Below are 27,633 nucleotides of genomic sequence, written 5' to 3' on the forward strand. Positions count from 1 at the left end.
TTATGTTAAAGGATATTAATATCAAACTTTAATGAAGATAATGGTATCCATACATAGTATTTCTCTAAAATTACAGATGAGTTCAAAATTCTGTACTTAATTGCAAATAAAAACCTATAATTCCCTGTTTAACAAAAGAAACTAATAATAGTGGTTTACAAAGCCACATGGTACTGAAAGAAAGATCCAAAATTCACAAAGCTAGGAGATACACAAACAAGGTCCTTATCCTTATATAATGTGAAGTTTTTGTTTTGAACTGAAGAAATGCAATCCGCTGCTCATCCAGGTCCTCTGGTCTTTCACTTCCTTCAAATAAGGTCAGCAACTAGGTTAAAAAGAAATTGAAAAAAAAAAGTTAATAAAATGCAGGATATACAATCTGCTGTGCACACTTAATGCTTTCAAAAATTCCTATAAGGAGAAATGAAGGAACCTGAATGGCCTTCAATTAGTTAAGTTCCCCAAGCATAGCAGAACCACAATATTAATTAATGTGAATAACCAATCAATCATCATTTTCAGGCCGATAAGTAACTGTCCATTTTATACAGGGACATTTTAAATGGCGAGACTCAGGCTAACGGTTCTAAGTTTTTGTGTTGGTGTCAGTAGACTCCAGAACAAAACAACTTGAACTATTAATAAATTATGTCCACAAACTGCTAATGCATCTTATCTGGCCTATTTTTGGTAAACTAATCGATTAAAAATAATGGTAGATTATCACAACCTTATCTGTATGTTGAATAACCAGCCAAAGTTTACTATAATCAGAGCTCACCATTCATTGGCATTTCATCAATCTGTGTAGAATAGTATTGTTCAATATCTCGCAGTATACGAATGTCATCATTCTTAACGAAGTTGATAGCCACACCTTTCCGGCCATATCGACCCGATCGACCAATCCTGACAACACAAGGGCATATCAAAAATACTGTAAAGGGATTTACTGGGGTGAATCCTCTCATCTTCAACAGCTCCAAGTATTAACAGAGGAACAAATCAATGGCATTCAAAATAATTTGCCACATTACCTTGAACCAATTATAAGAGATACTCACTCGGTTCAGAATTTATTACACAGGCCTCACTTGTTGATATGTGAAGTTGGCCCCATCTTGCTTCCCTCCTCCCGCCTCCCCTCCATTGTCTTATCTGGTCTGCAGTCCTTTGCACCACATAGGAATTGTATCTACAAGAAATCTGTGCCTGATCCCTTGTCAATTATGAGGACTGGGTATAATTAGATATTTTGAGAATGTGTCAAGATACTATTTAAAATAGTAGTTTAGCCACCTCTTGCAATTATTTTGTCAAATAATGAAAATGTTTGCAGATCATTTTACTCTCCCATTTACTATAACTTGGCTTCAATCTTAAGTTCCATACTATACAAGAGAACAGGGTGGAATGGGGGATACATTGATTTTCATTGGTAGCAATGAAGAAAGGGAATTAAGATCTGTCATTTTACTGAGGAATGAGGAATCAGACAGAAACCAAAATACAAGGAAGCACACAAAAAGAAAATCAGATCAACAACTTCTGGAGGTTCCAGAGTGTGCATATATTATAAATTTAAAACATGACAGCTTACCTGTGGATATACAACTCTCTGTTATTTGGTAAATCATAGTTTATGATTAGTGAGACCTGAGGGACATCCAATCCTCGTGCCCAAACATCTGTTGAAATGAGCACTCGACTGTAAAGCAAGTGCAGGAACAGTTTATCTTTAGATCAGTAGTAGAAGAAATAATAAGCAAGACATCTGGTTTCAACCACGACTCACCTTGCACCAGAACGGAATTCCTTCATGATGGACTCCCTCTCCTTTTGTGGCATGTCACCATGCATTGATGACACTGTGAAATTGGCCTCTCTCATTTTTTCAGTGAGCCAGTCCACCTACAGATGGAAGAATAATATTGGAAGCTATTTACTATTAACTTCCCCATTGAGGACAATTTCTTTTCACCATAATGGATCTTTTTAATTAAAAAATATGTTGCTCAGAATCTGAAATTAACAAAGTTCTATTAAATGGTACAGCAGAACTTTTCACTTAGAGGCAGACAAAGCAATGCCTTAGGAACTCCAGAACTTGTTCTATGAATTAAGTCATTAAAATTTTGAAGGAACCTACAACTTAATTGGAATTAACTATGTTATTGTGTATTTTCTTTACTGCACTCTTTAGTTAGACAAGCCTACGGCATTTTAAAAAACCTTTCAACCCATCAAGTCTGAACCAGTCAAAAACAGCCACCAAACTATTCACATCCCATTTTCCAGCACTTGGCCCAGACATTTGTATGCTTTTGCATCAAAAATGTACAAAATTAATATTTAAATATTTTGAGGGTTTCTGAGTCTACCACCTTTACAGGCTGCAGTTCCACATTCCCACCACCCTCTGGGTTAAAACTTTTCTCATCATGTGTCCTCTTAGCCACCTCCCCTTTAGCTTAAAACTATATCTCTAGTCATTAATCACACCATCAAGGGGAACATTTCTTCCTGTCTACCAAATTAATACTACAACAATTTTTATGCTTCTCAGTCATGATCCCCCCCACCCATCTTCTCTGCTCAAAAAAAAAACAACTCTCCAGCTCAGACAACATCCTGGTAAATTTCCTGCACCCTCTCCAGTGCAATCACATCTTAACTATAAACGTAGATTACAAAATTGAAACAATACTTTAATTGTGGCCTAACCAACATTTTATATAGATCCAGAATAATCTCCCTGTACTTCAACTATAAGCTGCTGCTATTAAAGGCAAGTATCCCATATGCTTCCTTAACCACTTTATTCCACCTGTCCTTCTACCTTAAGGTACCAGTGAAACATGCACACCATGATCCCTACAATCCTCGGTGGTTTCTAGAGTCCTACTTTTCATTGTATGTCGTCCTGCCCACATGCATCACCTCATCTGGAATGAATTCCATTTTCCACTGATCAGCCCATCTAAAATCTCTTGTAATCCAAGGTTATCTTCCTCACTATTTATCACCGGACCAATTTTTGTATCATTCAAAGTTTAAATCATTCATAGAGACCACAAACAGCAATAATCCCTGTGGAGCTCCACAGGAGACACTTCCAGTCACAACACCCCTTGTCCATCACCTTCTGCTTCTTGCCACTCAACCAATTCTGGATCCAACTATCCAAATTCCCTTGGATCCCATGGGTTTCTACTTTCACTACGTCTCCCAGGCAGGACCACATCCTGCTTGCAATGTATATTTTCTATAAACTATAAAACGTTTCATGATTGTTTTCAAGACATTCTCATCTTAACTTACTTATTAGTAACTTGTGAGCTTATAGTGTTATATGTATAGCACATAAGATAAGTTTTTTTCTTTGTGACATGGGAGTGATTCCAAGACACCTATTGTTTCACATTATTTTCAAATTGGAAAAGCACTTTCTGAACATATTCAGAATTAACTTAATTTTCTCATACTTTTCTACATAATGTTCACATCTCTTTGTTTAAATATCCAATCCTAGTATTTTGTCCAATCTCATTCTCTTCAATCTTCTGAGGTATACCCACAGACATTAGATGTTTGGCAAAGGTCATCTCACATACCTTAATGACATTCAAGTTAACGCAACAAAATGCATCATACCTGGAACCCTCTGCTCAACATCCTGCCCCAGCTTACTATCTTAACAAACATCTCCCTGAACATGTGCTGGCCAAAAGTACACAACTGGTTGAAACTATCGGTGCTTTCCTCATCACTTATTCATCACTTATTCAAATGACTTATTCAACACAACTCCTGCTTATCTTTCATCTCAGAACCCCACATAAACAATCTTCTTCAGCCAGTCCGGATGAAGGGTCCCAACCTGAAATGTCGACCTTCCTGTTCCTCCGGTGCTGCCTGACCTGCTGTGCCTTTCCAGCTCCACGTTTTATCGACTCAACCTTCCTCAACAAGTTCTTTCAACAAAAATCTTTTTGATCAAGGAATGGGAAAAGTTGTAAGTTGCAAGTTTCTTGTGACAAACGGCAAACCACCACAGCAAGTGTGTTCCTCTCGAGACAGAAACAGGACAGGCAGGTAAAAACAATGACTGCAGATGCTGGAAACCAGATTCTGGATTAGTGATGCTGGAAGAGCACAGCAGTTCAGGCAGCATCCAAGGAGCAGCGAAATCGACGTTTCGGGCAAAAGCCCTTCATTATCTTTATGTAGTCAACCTCCACCAGCCTTAACATAAACCCCTTATGCAAAGGTGGAGACACACAAACAGCACTGCACATTACAATGGAATGTGCCCTGTACAGACGAAGTGGCAAACTAGTCACCTTAAACTCAGCAAAGGAGGCTGACGCTTGCTTTCAGGAATTTGCAATCACTAATTCGGTGGACGGCACGGTGGCACAGTGGTTAGCACTGCTGCCTCACAGCGCCAGAGACCTGGGTTCATTTCCCGCCTCAGGCGACTGACTGTGTGGAGTTTGCACATTCTCCCCGTGTCTGCGTGGGTTTCCTCCGGGTGCTCCGGTTTCCTCCCACAGTTCAAAGATGTGCAGGTTAGGTGAATTGGCCATGCTAAATTGCCTGTAGTGTTAGGTAAGGGGTAAATGTAGGGGTATGGGTGGGTTGCGCTTCGGCGGGGCGGTGTGGACTTGTTGGGCTGAAGGGCCTGTTTCCACACTGTAAGTAATCTAATCTAATTAAACGCTCAGGAGTCCTCAAACTTGTTACCAACTGGAAGAAATTCTGATGCAGTGTGGAAATAGCTGTTAATTTTCATCCCAAATCAGATAATCTTACCCCAAGAAAACATAAAAGCTAGTCACCTTAGTTCTAATCTAATACTTTAGAAAACAATGCTTTTATGTTAAAATCTCAACCACTCCATTATACTGGAAAATAAATTTGTGCTAATGCTGTCTCGCACTCACAATGAAGTACATACACCCACTCCTTGTTATACATAGATCCACACACTCTCATGTTGGCCCCAGGCTCTATTTTATTCCATCTCAGACTTGCCCAGTCTGATCACATGATCCATTGTGGTCAATAGTTGTGTGGTAGCAGTACTGCATTTTATGTTATCCACAAGAAGTCCATGTCTTTTCCCCTTCGTGGTAAACACGGATTTGGCGGAGTTTATATTTTGAATTTGTTTTTTAAAAAAATGTATTCAAAGACTAACTAATTGAGCCAATACTGTTTTGTCCAACAAGATCAGTAGATTTAGAACGTAGCTCAGAATGTTAGTTTTCTTCAAAAGGAGGATTGATTATTAGCTCAAACTCCCAACTACTTAAATGTAATTCCTTTCATACAAGTTAAGATGATGGGTGGATAAGAAATGTTTTCTGTACCTTCCGTTTTGTATTGCAGAATATAACAGCTTGAGTAATGGTCAGTGTGTCGTACAAGTCACACAGTGTATCAAATTTCCACTCCTCCCTTTCAACTGCTACAAAGAACTGTTTGATTCCTTCCAAGGTCAACTCATCACTGCAAACAAGAACAAAGTGAAACTGCAAGATTGTGCTTTACTGGCTTCAGTTCCATCACTGGTCCTCAAGTTAGTAAGTTCTTTATGTCCCAATGTAAACCTTGTTCAAGCAGGGCATTAATTCTTCTTTCGGCCAAGTCTAAGCTAATGTAAAACGTATAAAACTGTAATATAATGCCACCCCATAAAACAGCCTTTTGAACACATCACAGTAAATTTGCACATGAAGGGTGAACTAGAAACAGATCTGTCAGAACTTAAAATGGAGCTTGATTCTTGACTCTACCAATTTTGGTGTGGCTTGCTGCCTAGATGGGCATATGACGGAGTTACACAGACCAAGATAGAACAAACGTTTCTTGTTCATTAGTTCAGAGCCAGCCCATTTCAGCTAGGCTGTGTGGGACTGACAAGTAGCCATAACCATTTCTGAAGCCCAGAGCAGAGACAACACAACAATTTTTAATTTTTAGTAAGGTATAATTTATAAAATTTGGAACATAACTAATACAAGACTCTGTATTCTAAAGGCACAAGAGCCCCTGGAAACAAATTTGGTAGCCAAAAAATGTTGAATGCAAATAACATCCTGATTGGACGTTTATAAATGACAAGCAATTCATAAGTTAAGTGAAAACCTTAGCTCAGTTGGCAGCAAATCCCATTTCAGGACTTCAGCTCAAAAACTACTGAGCATACAGCAGTGCAGTACTGAATCAGTGCACTGTGGAGAGGTGCTGTCACTTGGTGCATTGGAGGACTCAGCAGTGTGTTGGGTCTCCAAGATGGCTGTTTAGAAGGTGGAGAAGCAGCGGGATACAGAAATATACAGACTGTACTCCAAGCTTACATATTTAATTTCTATTCAAATGTGGTCATTTAAAGCTATCAAAGGACTTGCCTCCTGTGTCAATTAGGAATTATATTTGGTGCTATAAGGCAAAATAGTTTTTAAAGCCCTATGAGAAAATAAGAAATGTATGCAATATGAGTTACATTAACCATGCAATAATTTGCAAAAATTAAATAGTAGCATAGTAAACAGAAATTTCTACTTGGGCCTAATTTATGCAGCTCATAGTGAACACTATAACAGTATATTTAAATTCAGTAAAAGAACAAAAAGCTAAGTTAAACGATACAATTTGAATTAATTGAAGTTTTAGTTAACTTCAATAAATTAAAAACATGCAATAGACTGTAGTCAATTCAGAGGCTCCGAGCACTGTAAGTTCTACAGGAACTTGAAATGGTGCCTTTATTAATACAGAAACAACAAACAACATACCGTTTGACAAGGATTCGGATCGGATCAGTCATGAACTTATTGGTCATTTCCAGGATTTCATGTGGCAGTGTTGCACTGATCAGAATTACTTGTGTGGCTGGGGGTAAATACCTGTACACATCATAGATCTGCTCCTTAAAACCTAAATTCAAGAGACAAAGTTAACAATTGTTGCCAGACAGACTATACAAACACTTCAGACTGGCTTTAAGATAATACTTTAAATCAACTCATCTTTCATGGTATAATTCAACACAAAATGAAATTCTGGATTAAATAAACAAATGGACATTTTATCTTAACAAACAAACATTTCAAAATATTTATTTAAAATAATTTAAGAGCATCAAAAAAAAACTTAGTACACAAAATGTACACACAATATTCAGAGTAAATGGAACTAAGAACCAAACATTACTTCTTATAATGATGTGATATATGTTTAATACAGAGGCAAATTGAATAACCATCTTATTTACTGCAACCCTTTGGGCAAAATATGGCAGAGAAAAGGATAACAAGTTAATGAAGGGATACGAACATAGGAACAGGCCATTTGACCCACTGAGCTAGTTCCACATACAATTAGATATGGCATTTCTACACCTAAATTCCATCTACCCATTTTTGCACTACATGTCCCGATACCACTATTCCTTGTAAACCGCGCAAAGTTACCAACCCAAGACATTCACAAGTTGAGAAAATGAGTGTGACATATTACGTGTGCACAGCCATGCTAAAGAGTGTTTAAAAACATAGGCATTCAAATCATCAGGCCACAAATGGTCATTAAAAGGCCACAAAATCAGGAGTGTGTCCCCAAGGTATGGATGACGCATGTAATTGTGCAAATTTAGTTCACATTAGAATCTGGAGCACAGGGAAAAGAGAAGCTCCATTTTTTTTTTGAAAAATCAACCTGCAGTCATTTATTTATTATCATCTTTAACCTTTATCATCATCCAAGCTAGGGAACTGCATTCTTCGACATATGACTTTAGCAATGTAAAACAATTCATTCATTCATTAATAAAATACATTTACTTTGACTGCAGTTTGTGGAAACTTGTGAAATGCACTGACGTCCCAGGAAAACATATCCAGTAAGTGTTTCCACTTACACAACTTTGGTTCAGAATTGAATTAGAGGCCTGAGTTACAGGCATTGGAGGAAGAGGTACAATACCTGGATACTTTGTTCCAGAAGGCAGTAACACCCCTTAGATTATGTGAAACTTAGAGTCAGTCAACGGACAGAGACAGGAGTGTGCGCCTTAGAGTCAGACAGACACAAGGTAATTGTTACTTATGGGGATGAGGATCAGCAGATTGATCATGCAGCACACTGAAGGATGCCATTCAAATGGCTGGAGTTACGAGCAATGTGGAGTTAGGGGGCAGTATAGTCAGGGGAATAGATACATAGTTGTGTCACCTAGCTCATTAAGAATATTGCTTCCTAACTGGAGCAGTATTTTATGTGAAAGGGGAAGATACAGTTGTTGTGGTTCATTAGGAGCCATCATAGATAAAAATAGGAATGAAGTCCTGTTAAGATGATCAGGGGCATTGGAATACATATTAAAATGCAGAACAAAGGTGGCCATCTCTGCATTGTTACCCAAGACATATGCTAATTGGAAAATGGTCAAGCAGATTATAGACTTAAACACATGTTTCAGAGTGGGGTTGGAAGAAGAGATTTTGATTCATGGGGACTGGCATTAATAGTTATAGAAGATTTAGCTATTCTTTTGGGATGGGTTCCAACCGAATCATGCTGACATAATGGCTAACTGTATAACTGATGTGGTTGAAAGGAAAACTATAGCGATGTGGATAAAACAAGGAGAGTGAGCAAGGGATTTAATACAAATCAGCAAATAGGGTCATTTCAAGAAACGGAGGTTTAAAAATGAAAAGGTTCCTTATTCTAATGGCAAAAATAGAGATAAATTATCAACATTGAGCTATCATTAGAGAGGCATGGCACTAAGGTAATCAAGGGTAGGAAATAAATATTCCAGGTGCACAAAGTTTGGAGAGACGTGTATTGGTGAGAAAGGATCAGGTCTCAGAAGACCATGAAGTAGAATAAATTTAGGTGCATAACAGAAAACAGTAAGAGTAAGAAAACACAAGAAACAGGTTATAGGCCTTCTAACAGCAGTTGCAACATTAGACACAGTATTAACCAAGAAATTATTAACAAAAACAATGAGATAATTGTGGGAGACTTTCATGTTCATATAGACTGGGACAATCCTACTGACAATACTCTAGATAACAATGTTGCAGAATGTTTTAATGACAGTTTCTCAGAACCAACCAGGAATAAAGCAACTTCAGATCTAGTATTGTGTAATGAGGCCTGGTTGATTAATAATACCATTGAATTTCAAGGTAAGTTAGAAAGTGATATACTCCAAATGCAAACAACAATCTTAAAGCTAATTCCAAATAGCAGAGAACAATTTTTTTTAAATTCAATGTCAACAAAAGTATACTCAATTTTAAAAAATCAAAAACTCAGCTCCACTGACCCAACTGTGGCTCATTTAAGAATAGTTATGTCAAAACAGCTGGTAATATTGTAAAAACAAAGTAATAGGTCAGAGAATTGAGAGTATATAATAGAATGCATAGAATACCTACAGTGTGGAAACAGGCCATTCGACCAACAAATCCACATCCACTCTCTGAAGAGCTCCCCACGCAGACTAACCTCGCCCCACCCTATCTCTGTAACCCTGCACCTTCCTCGACCATGGCCAATCCACCCAACCTACCCATCCCCAGACATAATGGACAATTTAGCACAGCCAATCTACCTAACCTGCACATCTTTGGACTGTGGGAAGAAACTCTCACAGATATGGGGAGAATGTGCAAACTCCACACAGACAGTTGCCAGACGATGGAATCAAACCTGGGTCCCTGCCGCTGTGAGGCAGCAGTGCTAACCACCAAGCCAAGTGTTGTAGAAATCAGCAAAGGGTTACCAACAGGATTAATAAAAAGGGTAAAGTTAGAATGAAAGAATAAACTACCCAGAAATATAAAAAAAGACTGTAAAAGCTTACACAAGTATAAGAAAAGGATGAGCTTCTAAATTAAACATTAGTTCCTAAGCAAAGATGAGTGAAGAAAAGGCAGAGGCACAGAGCAAATAATTGTGGATAAGTCTGCAGCAGGAGATACATGTTTCAACCCAGAAATAGACAATAGCCTATCGGCTAAAGAAAAGTGAGGAAATTAATGAAAAACAGTGATACACAAGAGAAGCTGCAATAGGACTCTATTCAAAAAGGCTACAAAATTCTGCAGCACTCCTGACCTATGAAGGGAAGAAGACGACCTCTACAGAGTATTGCCAATAATGGGTATCCCACAATTACATCTGCAGATGCCTAATAGACAATGTGATGAGGACATGCCATGACCTAACTCACTAGCCATGACACCTTACATAAAAAAAGTCTCGAAACTGACAGCCAGACCTCTCTGACCACTCAGATACATGACAGCCCATAAACCAACAGCCACGCTCAGACAACAACTCACCAGAACTAGAGAACCCCTTACCCATCATGTGCAAGACTAACGTAATTTACAGGATTCCATGCAGAGATTGCACGAATTGCTGTATAGGACAAATAGGTAGACAACTAGCAATCTGCATCCACGAACACTAACTAGCCACTAAACACCACAACCAGCTGTCCGTGGTAGCCATACACACAGATGACAAGGACCACAAATTCGACTGGGAGAACACAAATGATCATTGGACATGCAAACAGAGGACAGCCAGAGAATTTCTAGATGCATGGCACTCAGCCATGGACTCCATCAGCGAGCACACTGACCGAGACCCAATATACTGGCCACGACAATGAATAACTGGAACCAGCAAACAGAAGCAGCAGAAACTGAACCAAATAATCTCCAGAACACACAGTACTGCAATGCTTCACAGGAGGCTCCAAAGTATTGAAGATGTCACTGAAGACGAAACGCCTGTAAATCAACTTCCCAACTCGGCGAACATACACACAACCACAATAACAGACAGGAAAGAGAGTGTGGACATAAATGAGGTACTCTCAAACCAGCATGCAGTGATTGTGAAGCATCACAAGGGGAAGGGCTGAGATCTCAGCTTGTATAAACTACATTAATGACTTAAATGAAGGGGCAGAAAGTAATGTATCTACCGTCTAAGTGTAAGTTAAGGGGAGAAAACAAAGACTGCAAAGAGATATAGACAGGTTACATAAGTGGCAACCAAATTACAATGAAGGAAAGCGTGAATCTATTTACTTTATTTATAAGAATAGAAATACAGACTTTTACAAAGAAGCACAAAACCTATAAATGTTGATGTTTAAAGAGAATTGGATATGCTCATGTAGAGTACACAGGACGTTAGCATGTTCATAAGCAATTATGAAGGTAAATAGTATGTTGGTATTTATGCTTAGGGGACTAGAGTAAAGGAGTTATACAAGGTTTTGGTGAAACCAGATCTAAAGTGTCATGTATAGTTTTGGTCTTGACATTTGTAAAAAGAGATCTTTGGATTGGAGGTAGTATAGACAAGATTCACCAGTTTAGTCCACATGATGCAGGGGATGCTCTCTGATGAATACTGTAAAAAACTATAATCTCTAAAATTTAAAAGAATGAGGGATGATCTCATTAATACATGCAAAAACCTTAAGGGGCTTGATTGGGCAGATGTTGAGATGATTTCTGTTGGTCAGGGAATATAAAACATGGGGAACCTCTCAGAATAAGGGACTGATCATTTAAGACTGAAACAAGGAGAATTTCTTTCACTCAAAGAGTCGTGAATATTTGGTGTTCTCAGCCCTGGGAGATTGCATTGTTTCCATCACACAATACAGTTTAAGGCTGGGCTAGATGGATTTTTGGTGTCAAAGGGAATCAAGGAATATGGACATGAGTAAAGAACTAAGTAAAACCAAGGGCTGCAGATGCTGGAAACCAGATTCTAGATTAGAGTGGTGCTGGAAAAGCACAGCAGTTCAGGCAGCATCCGAGGAGCAGGGAAATCGAAATTTTGGGCAAAAGCCTTCATCAGGAATACAGACAGAGTGCCTGCAGGGTGGAGAGATAAATGACAGGAGGGTGGGGGTGGGGAGAAAGTAACAGAGTACAATAGGTGGGGATGGAGGTGATAGGTCAGGGAGGAGGGTGGGGGAAGGTAGTAAAGGGTACAATGGGTGAATGGGGGTGGGGATGAAGGTGATAGGTCAGAGAGAGAAGGGTGGAGTGGATAGGTGGAAAGGAAGATAAGCAGGTAGGACAAGTCATGGGGACAATATTGAGCTGGAGGTTTGGAGCTGGGGTGAGATGGGGGAAGGGGAAATGAGGTCAGGACATGGTTGAAGAGCTTCAGAGCAGAGGCAATGACCTGGGAGTTGCAGTGGGATAGGGACTCCCTGAGATTCTTGTAGAGAGAGGAGGAAAACTTCTTCAAGGCAGGCATCCTTGCAAGAAGGTTTGCAGTAGGGTTAAAATCAACTAAGTAAAAACAAAGGCTGCAGATGCTGGAAACCAGATTCTAGATTAGAGTGGTACTGGAAAAGCACAGCAGTTCAGGCAGCACCCGAGGAGCAGAAAGCAGAGTTGAAGCCAAAAAGCAATGATATTGACCTCTTCTCTCATTCATTTTTGGAATATGTGCATTGCTGGCTGGCCAGCATTTATTGCCCATCCCTAGTTGCCCTAGAGAAGGTGGTGGTGAGTTGCCTTCTTGAACTGTACTCCACCTGCTGTGGGTTGACTCACAATGCCATTAGGGAGGGAATTCCAGAAACTTGCTCCTGTGACAGTGAAGAAATGGCAACACATTTCCAAGTCAGGAATAACAGTGGCTTGGAGGAGAACTTGCAGGTGATGACGTTCCCATGTACTTAGAGTCAGAGTTGTACTTGCTGCCCTTGTACTCTTACATCAAAGTGGTCAAAAGGTTCTTTTATGATTTTTGCAGTGCATCTTGTTCATAGTACACACTGCTGCTACTGATCAGTGGAGGTGGGAATTCACGTTTGTAGATGTGATGTCAATCAAGCAGACTGCTTTGTCCTGGATGGTGTCAAGCTGCACCTATCTGGGCACATGAGGAGTATTGCATCTCACTCCTGACTTATACCTTGTAAATGATGGACAGGGTTTAGGGAGACAGGTGGTGAGTTACTTGCCACCGTATTCCTACGCTCCAACCTGCTCTTGTAGCCAGTGTGTTTTATGTGGAGAGTTCAGTTGAATTTCTAGTCAATGGTAACTCCAGTGATGTTGATAGTGGGGGATTCAGTGACAGTAATACCAAAAGAATGTCAAAAGGGGTGATAGTTAGATTTTCTCTTCTTGGAGTTGGTCATTGTGCCACACAAATGCCAAGACAATTATTATTCAAAATGCCAAGCAGTGGCAGAGAAGGCTCGTTGGGTCATATTCTTTACTATAACTGCTCGAGTTCTTGTGAAAGCTTAGAGGGAACTTTACTTGGTACCCAGCCTAACTCCCCAGAAAACAAAACAAAAAGACTACTGGTTACTTGGTATTTTCAACTATCAAACCTGTCCAGTATGCTTTGTGTGAAGGGGATCCTGATCATGCTCCCTAATAACGTCATTCTAATATGAAGACATGCCCGCTGTTTGGACTTGCTGCATCAGAGAAAGTATTTTATCTTCTTTGACCAAACTGAAACACTTTATACTTTATGCATTGGTTAGATCTTGGCTTCTATACTGAAAGAGATTACAAGCCAAGCTATTCCAACTGATGCTCGGATTTAAGGATCAGGTACCTTTGTTCAGCATCTCATCTGCTTCATCAAGAACCAACATTTTGATGGCACGTGTCCTCAAACTTCGCCTTCGGATCATATCTGTAAAAACACAAACCATGGTCAGGATCACTTTCCACGGACTGGCAATCATGGATGAAGACACAACAATCAAACGTTTTGCATATATGCTCTGGATAAAATTATAGGAAATTAAAACAAAGAACTGGATACTGGAAATATGAAATAAACAAAAACAAAAATTGCTGGAGAAACTTAGGTCTGACAACACCTCTGAAGAGAAAACAGCTAATGTTGAGTCCAGAACTGCTCCATTACAAGACACACAACAATCAATCATGTTACTCAGATTTTGGCAGATATTTGCTCACTGAAAATATGGATGCAGTTGAGAACAATATTTATTGACCTATAATTAGCAAGATCAACGGTTTGGAGAGGACTTACATCCGTTGTAGAATGGTACAGCATGAAGACCATTTGGTCAAACCAGTCTATGCCGAACAGAATTCCAAACTAAACTATTCCCACCTGCCTTCTCTTGGTCCATATCCCTCCAAATGTCTTTTAAACTACTTCCTCAGGAAGTTCATTCCACATGCAAACCACTGTAAAAAAAATTTGCCCTTAGTGACTTTTTAAAATCTCTTTCCTCTTTCCTTAAAAATGTGCTCCCTCTTCTTGAAATCCCCCATCTTAGAGGGAAGATAACTACCATTAACTTTATCCATACCCTTCATTATTTTATAAACTTCTATAAGCTCACCTCGCAACCATCTATGCTCCAGTGAAAAAAGTCCCAGCCTTTCTTTATAACTCAAACCTTCCATACCTGACAACATTCTGATAAATCTCTTCTGAATCTTCTCCAGCTTAATATCCTTCCTATAATTAAGCGACCAGAATTGGACACAGTCTGCTAGAAGAAGCCTCATCAATGTCCTGTTTAATCTCAACATGACATCCCAATCCTTATATTCAAAAGGATTGTGCACTTTTTCCTTTTCCTGGGAATCGTTGAAATAAATGGGTGATAATAAGAAACCACAAACCTCAACATGTAAATATGAAGCTTAAATGGGACAGCTAATACTGCTGACAAAATGCTTTCATGTAATGACCATACTGATGGATCTACACATGCAATATGACATGTTCGATAAATATGAAATCATTAATTTCCATTAATCACATGTAGGTAATGTGCTACATTATGGTATTGTTAGCCATAGCTTAGCGATGTTCTTTACACATAACGAGGTTGTTGAAGCTTCACTCCAGAAATTCAAGACCAAATCTTTAGACTGACATTAAACTTCCATATATACTAAAATACCCACTTCTGAAGATGCGATCTTTGGATGAGATATTAAACTCTCTAGTGGATACAAAAAAAATAAGCTTATGGTTGTTTATTCAGTGATCTGCAGATCTATAAGATCTGAATAAGATCAAGACTGTTGATTCGGTGTCCTGGTTAATATTTTGCTGGTCTGTGCCCATTAATTAGGAGAATGAGGACTGCAGATGCTGGAGCGTGGGGTACTTGAAAAGCACAGATCAGGCAGCATCCGAGCAAGAGAATCAACTTTTCGGGCATAAGCCCTTTGTCAGGAATTATGTCCAAAATGTTGATTCTCCTGCTCCTGTTGAGTTTTTCTAGTACCACACTCTTAACTCTGCTCCCATTAATATCTGAAAAGACTCAGTAATTCAGCATAAGTTTGACAGACCGAATGACCCATTCTATATCACAAAATTCCATTTTTACTTATGGAATGAACATAAGTGACAAAATTAATTAGCTCTTTTACTCTATGGTTTATAAAATTTTCAAATTGTATTATCTGTTTATGAACATTTTATTAGACCATCTTGATCAAGAGAATTGAACATTTAGCAATGATTTTTTTAAAATGAAGGGCAAAACAAGTTCTCACCAAATACACGCCCTGGAGTACCAGCAACAACATGCTGCCCATAGTCCAACTTCCGAATGTCTTCTCCAACATTAGTACCTCCAATACAAGCATGGCATTGTACATTCATATAGTCACCAAGAGCAAGGAGGACCTGATGTATAGACACAGGATACTCAGACACCACAATAAAATGGCACCAAACATTGCACTCAATTCTAAAGCTAGGAACTTAGCATATGGAGGTTCAGTGGGACTAGCAGATGCTATAGACATGTTCCCCATCTGTATCTGCTGAACATTTTTAGATTCCTCTTTCAAACTTTCTGTAGAGTCTGCTATGATAAAGCTTGCAATATGGTGGATGAGAAGCAAAAGATCTTATGACTCTATTGAAAAGACATGCTCAACAGTTTTTCCTATATCCCACCCTACATTCATTCTTCCAGAAAAGAAATTGGGTCAATTATCTCTCTGTAGCCTGTGGGACGTTGCTATGCATGAAATGGCCACCACACTTCCTTAAAATAGTAACTACATTTAAAGAAGAGAGTGTTAATTAATTGGCCATGGAGCATTTTGCAATATCTTTAGATTCTGAAATTTATTATAATGACATAAATTTATTATATTCAAAGTCAAAATGTTGCAAAAGACCAGAATACTTTGATTTCACACTGAAATACATAGTACAATAACAACAGTATATATAAATGTTAAAAAGACAAGTTATTTAGACTAATGCTTCCATCTTCATAATGTACAGTTAAACATCAGAGGTAGGATTACTATAAACAGACATCCTACATTTTCACTTGCATTTCACTTTTTCATCCCAACACTATTGGGATGTAGGATTCAATTTATGTATGGTGCAACAGCAAATCCCATCAGTTGTCATCAAAGATTCAAATGGGATTACCACAGTTAAGTAAATACTTTTGAGTAGTGCAGACTTGATGGACTAAAGGGCCTTTTAATGTGCTGTAGAACTCTATCACTTCCCAGAAAGGGCCACTGGTTTGCAATCAGAAGTTACTCTCGCAGCACTCAGGAGGACCAACATCAATTTTAATATCCCATTTCTGCCCAAGCGGAGTTCAGCAAACTCAGCATGTCTGTGATCTACCAAGTTACACAATGCATTCTTCAATACACCACGAGAGAAGTTGTAACTTAGTAGAACAAAAAAAGAAAATCAACAGTACAATCAGGAATGTACCCTTGAATTAATATCACACAACAACTGTAGTCTTGTATTTATCTCAGAAAAGATATATTGTGACATAACTATAGCAAAGGCCAGAACCATTGATTTGCACAACAGAAGAAGGTTAAATTCTATTTTTATTGTGTGGCATTCTGGAATCATATCTTCCAATTCAACTTACAGTTAGGGCCACTGGTTCATTACTACTTAATAAATCAACCTAACCTTTATTACAGGTCAATCCCGTATACTTACAAAGGTTTTGGAGACAGAGGACCCTTTTTATGAAAGTTACAAACTCAAATTGAAAATGATTCTTCAGCAGGTTGTGAACTAGCATTTGACACCCAGTTCTAATGATAAAGACAGACTTGTAATATGTATAATTCTTACCTTCTGTATCTGCCCTGCAAGTTCCCGAGTTGGTGCCAATATTAAAGCTTGGGTCTCACGAACCTAAATTTTAAAAATCCATTAAAAACAAGATTATGACATTCTGTTGTGAATTGCCAGCTGAACATTGCATGGCTTCAGAACTGATTAAAACAACTTTATATAACGTTCTCTTCAGTACTGAAAACAATGGTATAAGCAAAGAAATAAAGCAGAAAGTTTTGAATATAAATCAATTTCTGAGGAAATAACCAGATTCATCTGTTAGTAAGTTCTACCTGAATGTCCAAGCACTGTAATACCGACACACAGAATGTTGCGGTCTTCCCTGTACCAGACTGGGATCTAGAGTAAAAAAGTAAATTGTAAATCACAATGAAACCATTTACAAACATAATGCTTGCCTCCATCCATTAAGATCAAGACAACCATCTGGAAATGTGGACCATCGGAAGCCTCCTCTCAACAGAGGCAGACAAAGACTTCCTGATGAAGGGCTTTTGCCCGAAATGTCGATTTTGCTGCTCCTTGGATGCTGCCTGAACTGCTGTGCTCTTCCAGCACCACTAATCCAGAATCTGGTTTCCAGCATCTGTAGTCATTGTTTTTACCTAATGATATTCATCACCACCTCCAATGTGCCAATTCAGCCTTCAGCTGATAGAGGGGAAAAGAAAATTAGGACCAGGAATTCTGACTTGAGATTAGGTTAATAGTCTACCAACAGCAGTGATCCCAGTGCTTCTGTAATGGTTTGGACATTTGGACAAACTACAGCATGCAGTGGGTCAAAATCCTGGAACTCCCTCCCTAATGGCATTGTGGGTTTACTATAGCACAGGACTGCAGAAGTGCAAGGCAGCAGCTCACCACCACTTTCTCAAGGACAAGGGCAATAAATCAGGGTGAGAGTAGCAGCCTGTTGTGGGAGTACGACAGTAGTAGCCTGGTGCAGGAGCTGGGATAGTGTCCCAGCATGGTGCACAGCAGTAGTCTGCTGCAGACAGCCTTTGGACAGACCGTGATGTTTGTCTTTTTAACTTTGCTTCTTGTTTCTTTCTGACCTATGGTCATACTGTATATAGCAGAAATGTAACTTTTTCTTCATTTCTCTATTCTGTATCTAAGGATTGTGCCTTGGTACCTTTGTATCTAAGATGGCGCTGTAAGAGGCAACTTATAAACTTTTCACTGTACCCATTTGAGTATATGGCAATAGAACTAATTCAAGTACTGGCCAGTTAGGGATGCCCATGTCCCACAAATGAATTTTAAAAAGGGAAAAATGTTGGAGAAATATCACTAGCATTATCTTCAAGATGCTCAGACTCTGGTGTTAAGATAGACAATCCAATAGCAGAATCCATTAACAAGCCAACTGAGCTCAGTATAGAAACAGTGATCACTCTAAAACACTGCTGTTCAGGATACATGGTTCACTTGTTTAACACCAGACTTTCAAAACTACTGTTCTTCTCAGAACCTGGCCACACTCAGATTCCCAAGAAACCTTTCAGCGACATTCAAGAAGAGGTGAAACATCCATGCCAACTCATGGGAGCCATTGGCTCATGACTGACTAAAGTGAAGAAGGTTCATTCAGGGAGGCACCAAATACCTCAAAAGATTTCATCAAGGACATGCTGAGGTAAAATTGCGACATTGAATTGAGCACCAACACCCCATAATCCAAATCTTCAATTACCACCCGCTCATATATGACAGTGTATACAGAACACACTTTGCATTTCTCAGCCACTTAAGAACCCAGTGAACCAGAGCAGAAGCAAGTAATTCTTGATCGTGAAAGACTGCCCCCTAAGATGACAATTTAAAACATGCAATGCTAAACCTTAAAAATGTTAAACTTACTGAGCAATGACGTCTCTCCCTTTGATTATTTGCTTGATGGCCCTTTGCTGAATTGCTGATGGTTTTTCAAAGCCTACAAGTAGTAAAATATGTATCAGTTCCATGTATCAGTTCTAAATTTAAATTTTGTAATAAGTTAGACTGTGGGAAAAAGCTAGAGTAAAGGGTCACATCTGTAGCTCCTCATTTTGCACCCTGGTATAATTGCTATTAAATAGTACCAGTATAGTACTATACTGGTATCTTGAACATCAAAATGCAAATAGTATTTTGAACACCAAAATGGTCCCCACGCATGCAGAGGCATAGCCCAATACAGGCTAACTGTACACGCTAATGCAGCCAATATTTGACAACTATCACCATGTATTGGCCAGGTAACATTTTATGATCATTTATGGCCACTGAAAGACTTTTTCCTTTTTTAAAAGCACATGCAAAAATTAAGAATCAGCATACAAATAGAAATTGTTTGAATAAAAGCTAAAGTTCACACACCAAAAATTGAAAACTTAATTCCAGGCCATATCTGATTTTCAAATCAGAATCAGGTGTTGCATTCACAGTCGACAACAGTACTGTGGATTGTAACTAATGACAAGCAGTTTGAGGAATAAAATTGCTACACAAATCACAAAACAACATTTATTAAGACAGTAATTTTTATCATTCCTCTTCCTTCAGTGTTACCCATTTGCAACAAATAACAGGAATTCTACAAGGTTTCTCTAGCAGTATCTCCTAAAACTAACCTCTACACCTAGAAAAGTACTTTCAGATGCAGTTTTCCTTTAAATCCCACATGATCCTGCCTTGAAGCATTTGTTGCCATTCATTCATCACAAGTTCAAATTCCTAAAACACTAACAATAGTACCTTCACACTGCATAGTCTAAAGCAACCGCGCATGCTTCCAACCTATGCCACATTTTCAATCTGCTCTGCAACCAGATCCCCAATCATCAACAAGGTCAGCAAATTTCTGTCTATTTGTTACCATATCTCAATTTTTCAATTGTTGTTCAACTATTAGCCTGTTATTTGTTCCCGAATGCCAAACAAAAAAGAAATTTTAGAAAAGGGTAGACCACAAAAAAAAAGCACTGCGCTTTTTCAACTGTAAGTGAAGGCCACAAAACAAAAGGAGCAAATTAGACCATTTGGCCAAACAAAGTTGCTCTGCCGTTTGATCTTGGCTGATACATTTCTCAACCTCATTCTCCCGCCTTGTCCCTGTAACCTTTGATTTCCTTAGTAGTCAAGAACCTACACATATCACTGCCTTAAAGACACTCAATGACTAGGCCTCCACTGTCTTCTGCAGCAATGAGTTTCACAGATTCTCCATCCTCTGCCTGAAGGAGTTCTTCCTCATCTCAGTTCTAAAGAGTCATCCTTGACCATAGCCTTATATGGATTCAGCACTATATCTCTGCTCTGCCCTCTCAAAATGAATGTTAACATTGCATTTGCCTTCCTACCTATCAAATGAACCTGCATGTTAACCTTAAAAAACAAATCCTGAACCAGGACTCCCTTTGTGCATCAGATGTCCGAAGCCTTTTCCACGTAGAAAACTATCTACACTTCTTCCCACAAAAGTGCATAACCTTCTAACTTTCGAATAAAGTGCACTTTCCAACATCGCATTCCATCTGCCACTTCTTGCCCACTCTCCTAGCCTATCCAAGCCCTTCTGCAGCCTATTGCTTCTTCAATACTACCTGTCCCTCCACCTATCTTTATGTCATTAGGAAATTTAGTCACAATGCCCTCGGCTCCTTTGTCCAGTTCGTTAATGTAGAACATGAATAGTTGAGGTCTCAACACTGATTCCTGTGGAACTCCACTAATCATCAATTGCCATCCTGAAAAAGAATGGTTCACCCCAACTCTGCTTTCTGTCAGTTAGCCAATCCTCTATCCATAACGCCATGGGCTCTTGTGTTATTTAGCAGCCTCCTGTGTGACAACTTGCCAAAGACCGTCTGGAAATCCAAGTAGATCACATCCACTGGATTTTCTTTGTCCAAAGTACCCATTACTTTTTCAAAGAATTCTAATAGATTTGTCAGGAATGACCTCCCCTTGTCAAAGCCAGGCTAGTCAGCCCTGTTTTACTATATATTTCTGAGTACTGTGCAGTCTCATCCTAAATAACAGACTCCAAAATTTTACCAGTGACCAAGGTCAGGCAAACCAGCCTACAATTTCCCATCTTTTGCCTCTCTCCATTCTTAAATAGGGATGTCACAATAGGCATTTTCCAGTCATCCGGGATGCACCTTGACTCCAGTAATTCCTGAAAGATCAACACCAATACTTCCATTATTTCCTCAGCTATCTCGTTCAGAACTCTGGGGTGTAGTTCATCTGGTCAAGGTGATTTATCCACCTTTCAGCTTCCCCAGCACCTTCACCATAGTGATGGCCACTCACCTCTGCCCCTAATTCTCTCAAGTTCTGGTATGCTACTGGTGTTTACCACCATGAAGACTGATTCAAAATACCTATTCAGTTCCTCCCCCATTTCTTTGTTTCCATTACTACTTCTCCAGCCTCATTTTCCAGCAGTTTAATGTCAATTCTTGCTTCTCTCTTCTTACCTTTGTACATCTAAAACTCTTTCAATCTAGCTGGTTTACCCTCATTTTATTTTCTTCCACAGCTTATTGCTTTTTTGAGTTGTCTTAGAAGATGCCTAATCCTCTGGCTTCCTACTAATCTTCACCACACTATGTGCTTTTTCATTTGCTTTTATGCTGTCCCTGACTTCCCTTATCAGCCATGGTTGCTTCAGCCTTCCCTTTAATGTGTTTCTTCTTCCTTGGGATAGATTTCTGTTGCGCCTCCTGAGTTAGCCCCAGAAACTCCTGTCATTGCTGGTCCACTGCCCTCCCTGATAGTTCCCCTTCCAATCAACTCTGGCCAGCTCTTCTTTGTACTTACCTTTACTCAATCGTAAGTCTGTTACAACTGATTTCAGCTTCTCCCTTACAAACTGTGGGGGGAATTCTATCATTGTATGGTCACTGTACATTCACCTTAAGCTCCCTAACCAAGTCTACCTCATTACACATCACCAAACATTAAACTGTTTCCCTCTCCACAGATGCTGCCAGACCTGCTGAGTTTTACCAACACTTTCTGACTTTATGAAATTAAGCTGCTTTTGCCCAAAGAGAAAGAGGATAGAGATAAAAAGGAACCTGGATGTTCCTGATTTTGGAATGGCTAAATATTAAAACAGTAAAGTTCAAGGCTGAGCTAAGAAGCCAGCATTTATAAAAACAGAAACTGCTGGTGAAAATCAGGTGGTCTGGCAGTGGCTGTGGAGAGAAAACAGATTTAACATTTTGATTCAGTGACCCTTCTTCAAAACTTAAGTCAACAGTTACAATGTTTTGTAGAAATGTTGCACAGTAAGCCGCAAGCAAACTTAAGGATCCTCATTTAGAGTCTTTTACTCTAAATGACTCATTTAGAGTCATTTACAGATGCAGGCCCAACTTGTCCATATCAACAAGGTTTCCTAAACTGAAGTAGTCCCATTTGCCTGCATTGGGCTCATATTCCTCTAAACCATTCCTATCCATGTACCTGTCTTAATGTCTTTTAAATGTCGTAATTGCACCTCCCTCTGCCACTTCCTCTGGCAGCACGTTCCATATTTATCGCAGATTGCAAAATAGCTAGCAAACTAAGGAAAAGTCAAAGAGAATTCTAGGCAGCTTTGGCATTCTTGTTTTGGTTCCAGCCGAAGAGGTAAATGAACCCTCAAGATTGTAGAATTAGGCAGTAAAAAGGGAGACTGGATATGAACTCTTGATTACACATCTTGACAAACTATAGTATTATGGTAGTGTGCTTGCCTTGTCTTAATATGTACAGCAAAGTCGGTTTTGTTTAAAAACCTTATATCTAGCAGTGTAATTCTAGCAGTAAATCATTAGGTGTTTAAATTTCTCATTAAATGCGACTGCTCCGAAGCTCTTAACATGTATCTTCTGGCAAGTTAAGGATGATTCTAAAGGAAAGAGACATGACAGGCAGCAAAACGCAAAGTGACGAAGTAGAGCCCTCAGCAGGAAGCCATATCCACCCAGAGTCTTCAGGAACTATTACTGTAAGTGTTCACATGCTACAAAACCATTGTATGAAAAGTGAATCATGGAGATATGGCCTCATATCAGGAAAAGCATCAGCAGAGTCAGACTTGCATTGCCTTTAGAAATTAAGGTCACACACACTTGATTTTTATGCTACGAGATATTCCAGACATTATATATGCAGCATGTCATAATCCTCTGTGCATTTCTGCATATGTAGTGTCATTGAGTGTTTATCAGAATAGCAGAATGATTTTATATCATTGTTGCCAGAGAAAACCAGAAACATGGAGCTCCTGGATTCAACAGCAGTTAGTCATTTAGCCTATGGAGCCTGTTCTATCATTCAATAAGTTTCACCTCATCTTTGCCTTAAATGAGATACCTGTTATTACAAAACTCTGCACCCTTGTAAATTCCCCAGTGAGGGCAAACCTCCTCTCAATATCTGCTGTGTCAGGGCCTCTCCTAATTTTACGTTTCAATAAGATTATCTCTAATTCTTCTAAACTCCAATGCATATAGGCTCAACTTGCTCAACAGTTTCTCCAAAGATAATCTTTCCATCCCAATTCAGTTTTGCCCACATTCTTTTAAATCCTTCCTATTCATCTACCTGTTCAAATGTCTTTTAAATGTTATAACTCTACCACTTCCTCTGGCAGTTCATTCCATATACAGGTAAGTACCACATTTTGAAAATGTTATCCCTCAGGTCCCTCTTAAATCTTTCTCCTCTCACCTTAAAATTATGCCCTCTAGTTTTGCATTCCCCTACCCTACAGAAAACACCTTTGCTATTCACCTTATATATGCATCACCCCATAACTTCCTATGCTCCAGAGAAACAAGTCCCAGCCTCTCCAGTCTCTACTTATAACTCAGATCCTCCAGTGGCGGTAACATCCTTAAAATCTTAAAACCCTTTCCAACATAACATCGTTCCTACTGGTCAGCATGGACGGGTTGGACCAGAGGATCTGTTTCTGTGCTATATGACTATGATCATTTTAATTATAAAACTATGTGCCCCACATAGCAATAGGTAGTTACACTTCAACAGTATTGAATTACTTTATGGTTGTTGGCTAGATGGCTACTTTGTGATGCAGTGATGCTCACAGCAGAGGTTCAATTCTTGTCCCAGCTGAGGTTATCATGAAGGTCCCACCTTTTCAACTGTGCCTCTCACCTGAGGGGTGGTCACACTCATGTTAAACTACCATAGTCATCTCTCTCCAATGAGAGAGCGCAGCCCTGCAGTCCTCTGGGACTATGATTACTTTACTTACAGTCAGCAACAGGTCATGCATCCTAATAATTTCTTGCAGATGTTCACAATCCAAATGAGCTTTCTCCCATACCTGTACCGTGATATCTAACAGCAGAGCACAATCACAAGGCAAATTATTTGAATAATGTTAAAATGTGATATAAAATAAAGGTGTGTGGAATGTACTGCCAGGGGAGGTGGCAAAGGCAAATTTATTAGCAAGGTTTCAGACATAACAGACAGCCATAACAACAGACAGGGAAGATGGGGATGACATATGCAGGAAAATGTGATTAATTTAGAATGCATGATGGTCAGTAATACATGATGGGCTGAAGGGCCAGGTCCTGTGCTGTAATGTCCTATGTTCTAAAATACTGATTCATATCGGAGTTGCTCAAACATGTCTCACTCCAGCTGTAGGAAGGGACATGCTGGCAGCGTGGAGAGGGGATCAACCGAATGAGAGATGAAAAGACTAACCTGCAAGTGGGTCCAGTTATCTGCGTGACACTTTGAACACAAATGACCAAGATACAGTACATCATTTTACATTAGATAGCAATTAAATCGATCACAGCTTCCCAAGACAGTTTTTAGAATACACATATGATGATGTATGAATTCAGGGATTCCAACCATGGCAGTTATATCACTAGTTGGTCTTTTTTGTTGCCTAAGAACTTCATATCTGCATTATTTACTTACATGCATGTTTTCTAGTGACAACTGCACAGTTTAATTTACATTTGTAATGTTAAAAATAACACTTTATTGTAGTAGGAGGACTGTTTGAAAACTAATCATATAGTATAACTCTTTATCAGACATAGGACTAATTCTTCAGCTTGCAGTTCTATGAAACTAAGGTGGAAGAATCAACATGGGCTAAAGAATTTAAGGAAAAGCCATTTTGAGGCAGGCAACAGGAGCAAACTAAGATCTGAGAAAAACCTTTTTTGTCTTGGACATTTTAAGGTATTTGTGTCAGATTTGAGTTTAAATCTTAAAATTAACATATGAATAAAATGCACTCTGTGGGCAAAGGGACAGATCACATTTTAAGTTGATCCTAAAACACCTTAAGTGACTTGGGTCCTACTGAAGCATCAACCTCAGTAAACCAGCTACTTGTGGAGCACAAATGCACTTGTAACTGTCTTTGTTGTTTAGTCTTTTAAAAGCATAGTGTTTGCAAGTCTATTTTGCAGCCAGAGTACTTTTTAAATGTCATCCAAAGGTCCACACCTAGCAAGGTTCCACACAATGAGATAACAATTAAACCAGTTTTTAAATACTGTTGGTTGATATAGTTATGGGTCACAATGTAGGTGATAGTCCCATAGGGTTTTTATATTCCCATCGGTTTACAAATGATGATACCTTTAACAATGCTGCACCCAGTCCACACTGCTCCAGACTGTCAGCCTGGATTTTGTGATCCTCAGCCGAAAATGTGTTGCCGGAAAAGCGCAGCAGGTCAGGCAGCATCCAAGGAGCAGGAGAATCGACGTTTCGGGCATGAGCCCTTCTTCAGGAATGAGGAAAGTGTGTCCAGCAGGCTAAGATAAAAGTTAGGGAGGAGGGACTTGGAGGAGGGGCGTTGGAAATGCGGTAGGTGGAAGGAGGTCAAGGTGAGGGTGACAGGCCGGAGTGGGGGTGTGGGCGGAGAGGTCAGGAAGAAGATTGCAGGTTTGGAAGGCAGTGCTGAGTTCGAGGGATTTGACTGAGACAAGGTGGGGGGAGGGGAAATGAGGAAACTGGAGAAATCGAGTTCATCCCTTGTGGTTGGAGGGTTCCTAGGTGGAAGATGAGGTGCTCTTCCTCCAGCCGTCGTGTTGCTATGGTCTGGCGATGGAGGAGTCCAAGGACCTGCATGTCCTTGGTGGAGTGGGAGGGAGAGTTGAAGTGTTGAGCCACGGGGTGGTTGGGTTGGTTGGTCCGGGTGTCCCAGAGGTGTTCTCTGAAACGTTCCGCAAGTAGACGGCCTGTTTCCCCAATATAGAGGAGGCCACATCGGGTGCAGCGGATGCAATAAATGATGTGTGTGGAGGTGCAGGTGAATTTGTGGCGGATATGGAAGGATCCCTTGGGGCCTTGGAGGGAATTGAGGGGGGAGGTGTGAGCGCAAGTCTTGCATTTCTTGCGGTTGCAGGTGAAGTTGTCGGGAGTGGAGGTCGGGTTGGTGGGGGGTGTGGACCTGACGAGGGAATCACGGAGGGAGTGGTCTTTTCGGAACACTGATAGGGGAGGGGAGGGAAATATATCCCTGGTGGTGGGGTCCTCCTCCCTACCTTTTATTTTAGCCTGCTGGACACATTCTCCTCATTCCTGGAGAAGGGCTCATACCCGAAACGTCGATTCTCCTGCTCCTTTGATGCTGCCTGACCTGCTGCGCTTGTCATATTTTCAGCTCTGATCTCCAGCATCTGCAGTCCTCACTTTCTCCTTTTGTGATCCTCATTCCGGGAGTGGGGCTGGAGCCACTGGCTCCGAAGCGAGAGCACTGTCCACTCAATACACGCAGACAAGGAGATGGAGATGGAGATGGAGCCTATAATATAAGCGCTCTGGCCCCAGAGGTGTGGAACAGGCTGCACACCATCAAGGCCGCAGTCTGAGGCCCTGTACTCCGAGCCTGCCGGGGCCCTTGGTTTCAATCACCTCAGCATCATGGCATCACGGGCCGCTCCATCGAGAAGCCACCGTGAGGCTGCCTCTGCCCGTCTAGGCCGCACTCACCGTACGCGTAGATCCCCCGCAGTAAGTCCTCCCGCAGGCCCATGGTGTCGAACGTGGGAGTGACATCGACCTCCTCACTTGTCTCGAACTCCACCTTGGAGATGTCTTCCTCCTTCAGGATGCGCTTCCTCCCCGAACTCGCCATGATCAGGTTCTCGGCCACACAAACACCGTCCGACGACACGCATGCGCGAACACCACCACCACTCCACGCGTGACCTCGCTACCATACGTCATCACGTAACCATCAGCGTTGAGTCGTCTTTTGGCACGTGTCATTGATTTGATTGACAGCTACATCTGAGGGATTTAATTCAGATATTCCTGGACAGTATGTTGTATTTAAATCCCCATGATATCCAACTCTAATTATCCATTTTTGACACCCTCTATACTGTCATTGTGCTGACAGACTTCATGTGGGAAAATGTAGCATTGGATTCATCTTGGATTACTCAAACTGAG

General features: G+C 40.1%; 1 protein-coding gene across 1 annotated transcript; it reads right to left on the reverse strand.

Moving 5' to 3' along the window:
* On the reverse strand, nt 1-27,371 carry eif4a3 (eukaryotic translation initiation factor 4A3). Its single transcript, XM_072581294.1, has 12 exons — nt 27,169-27,371; nt 19,045-19,117; nt 17,451-17,517; nt 17,173-17,235; nt 15,591-15,723; nt 13,651-13,731; nt 6,807-6,948; nt 5,379-5,517; nt 1,799-1,914; nt 1,604-1,711; nt 785-912; nt 1-328 (listed from the first exon to the last, which is right to left on the reverse strand). Exons 1-12 carry the CDS (start codon nt 27,311-27,313, stop codon nt 312-314), a joined length of 1,212 nt encoding a protein of 403 aa, XP_072437395.1. The 5' UTR covers nt 27,314-27,371; the 3' UTR covers nt 1-311.
* Nucleotides 27,372-27,633: the final 262 nt, after the last annotated feature.

This window comes from Chiloscyllium punctatum, chromosome 11 (genome assembly GCF_047496795.1).
Source record: "Chiloscyllium punctatum isolate Juve2018m chromosome 11, sChiPun1.3, whole genome shotgun sequence".
NCBI lineage: Eukaryota > Metazoa > Chordata > Chondrichthyes > Orectolobiformes > Hemiscylliidae > Chiloscyllium > Chiloscyllium punctatum.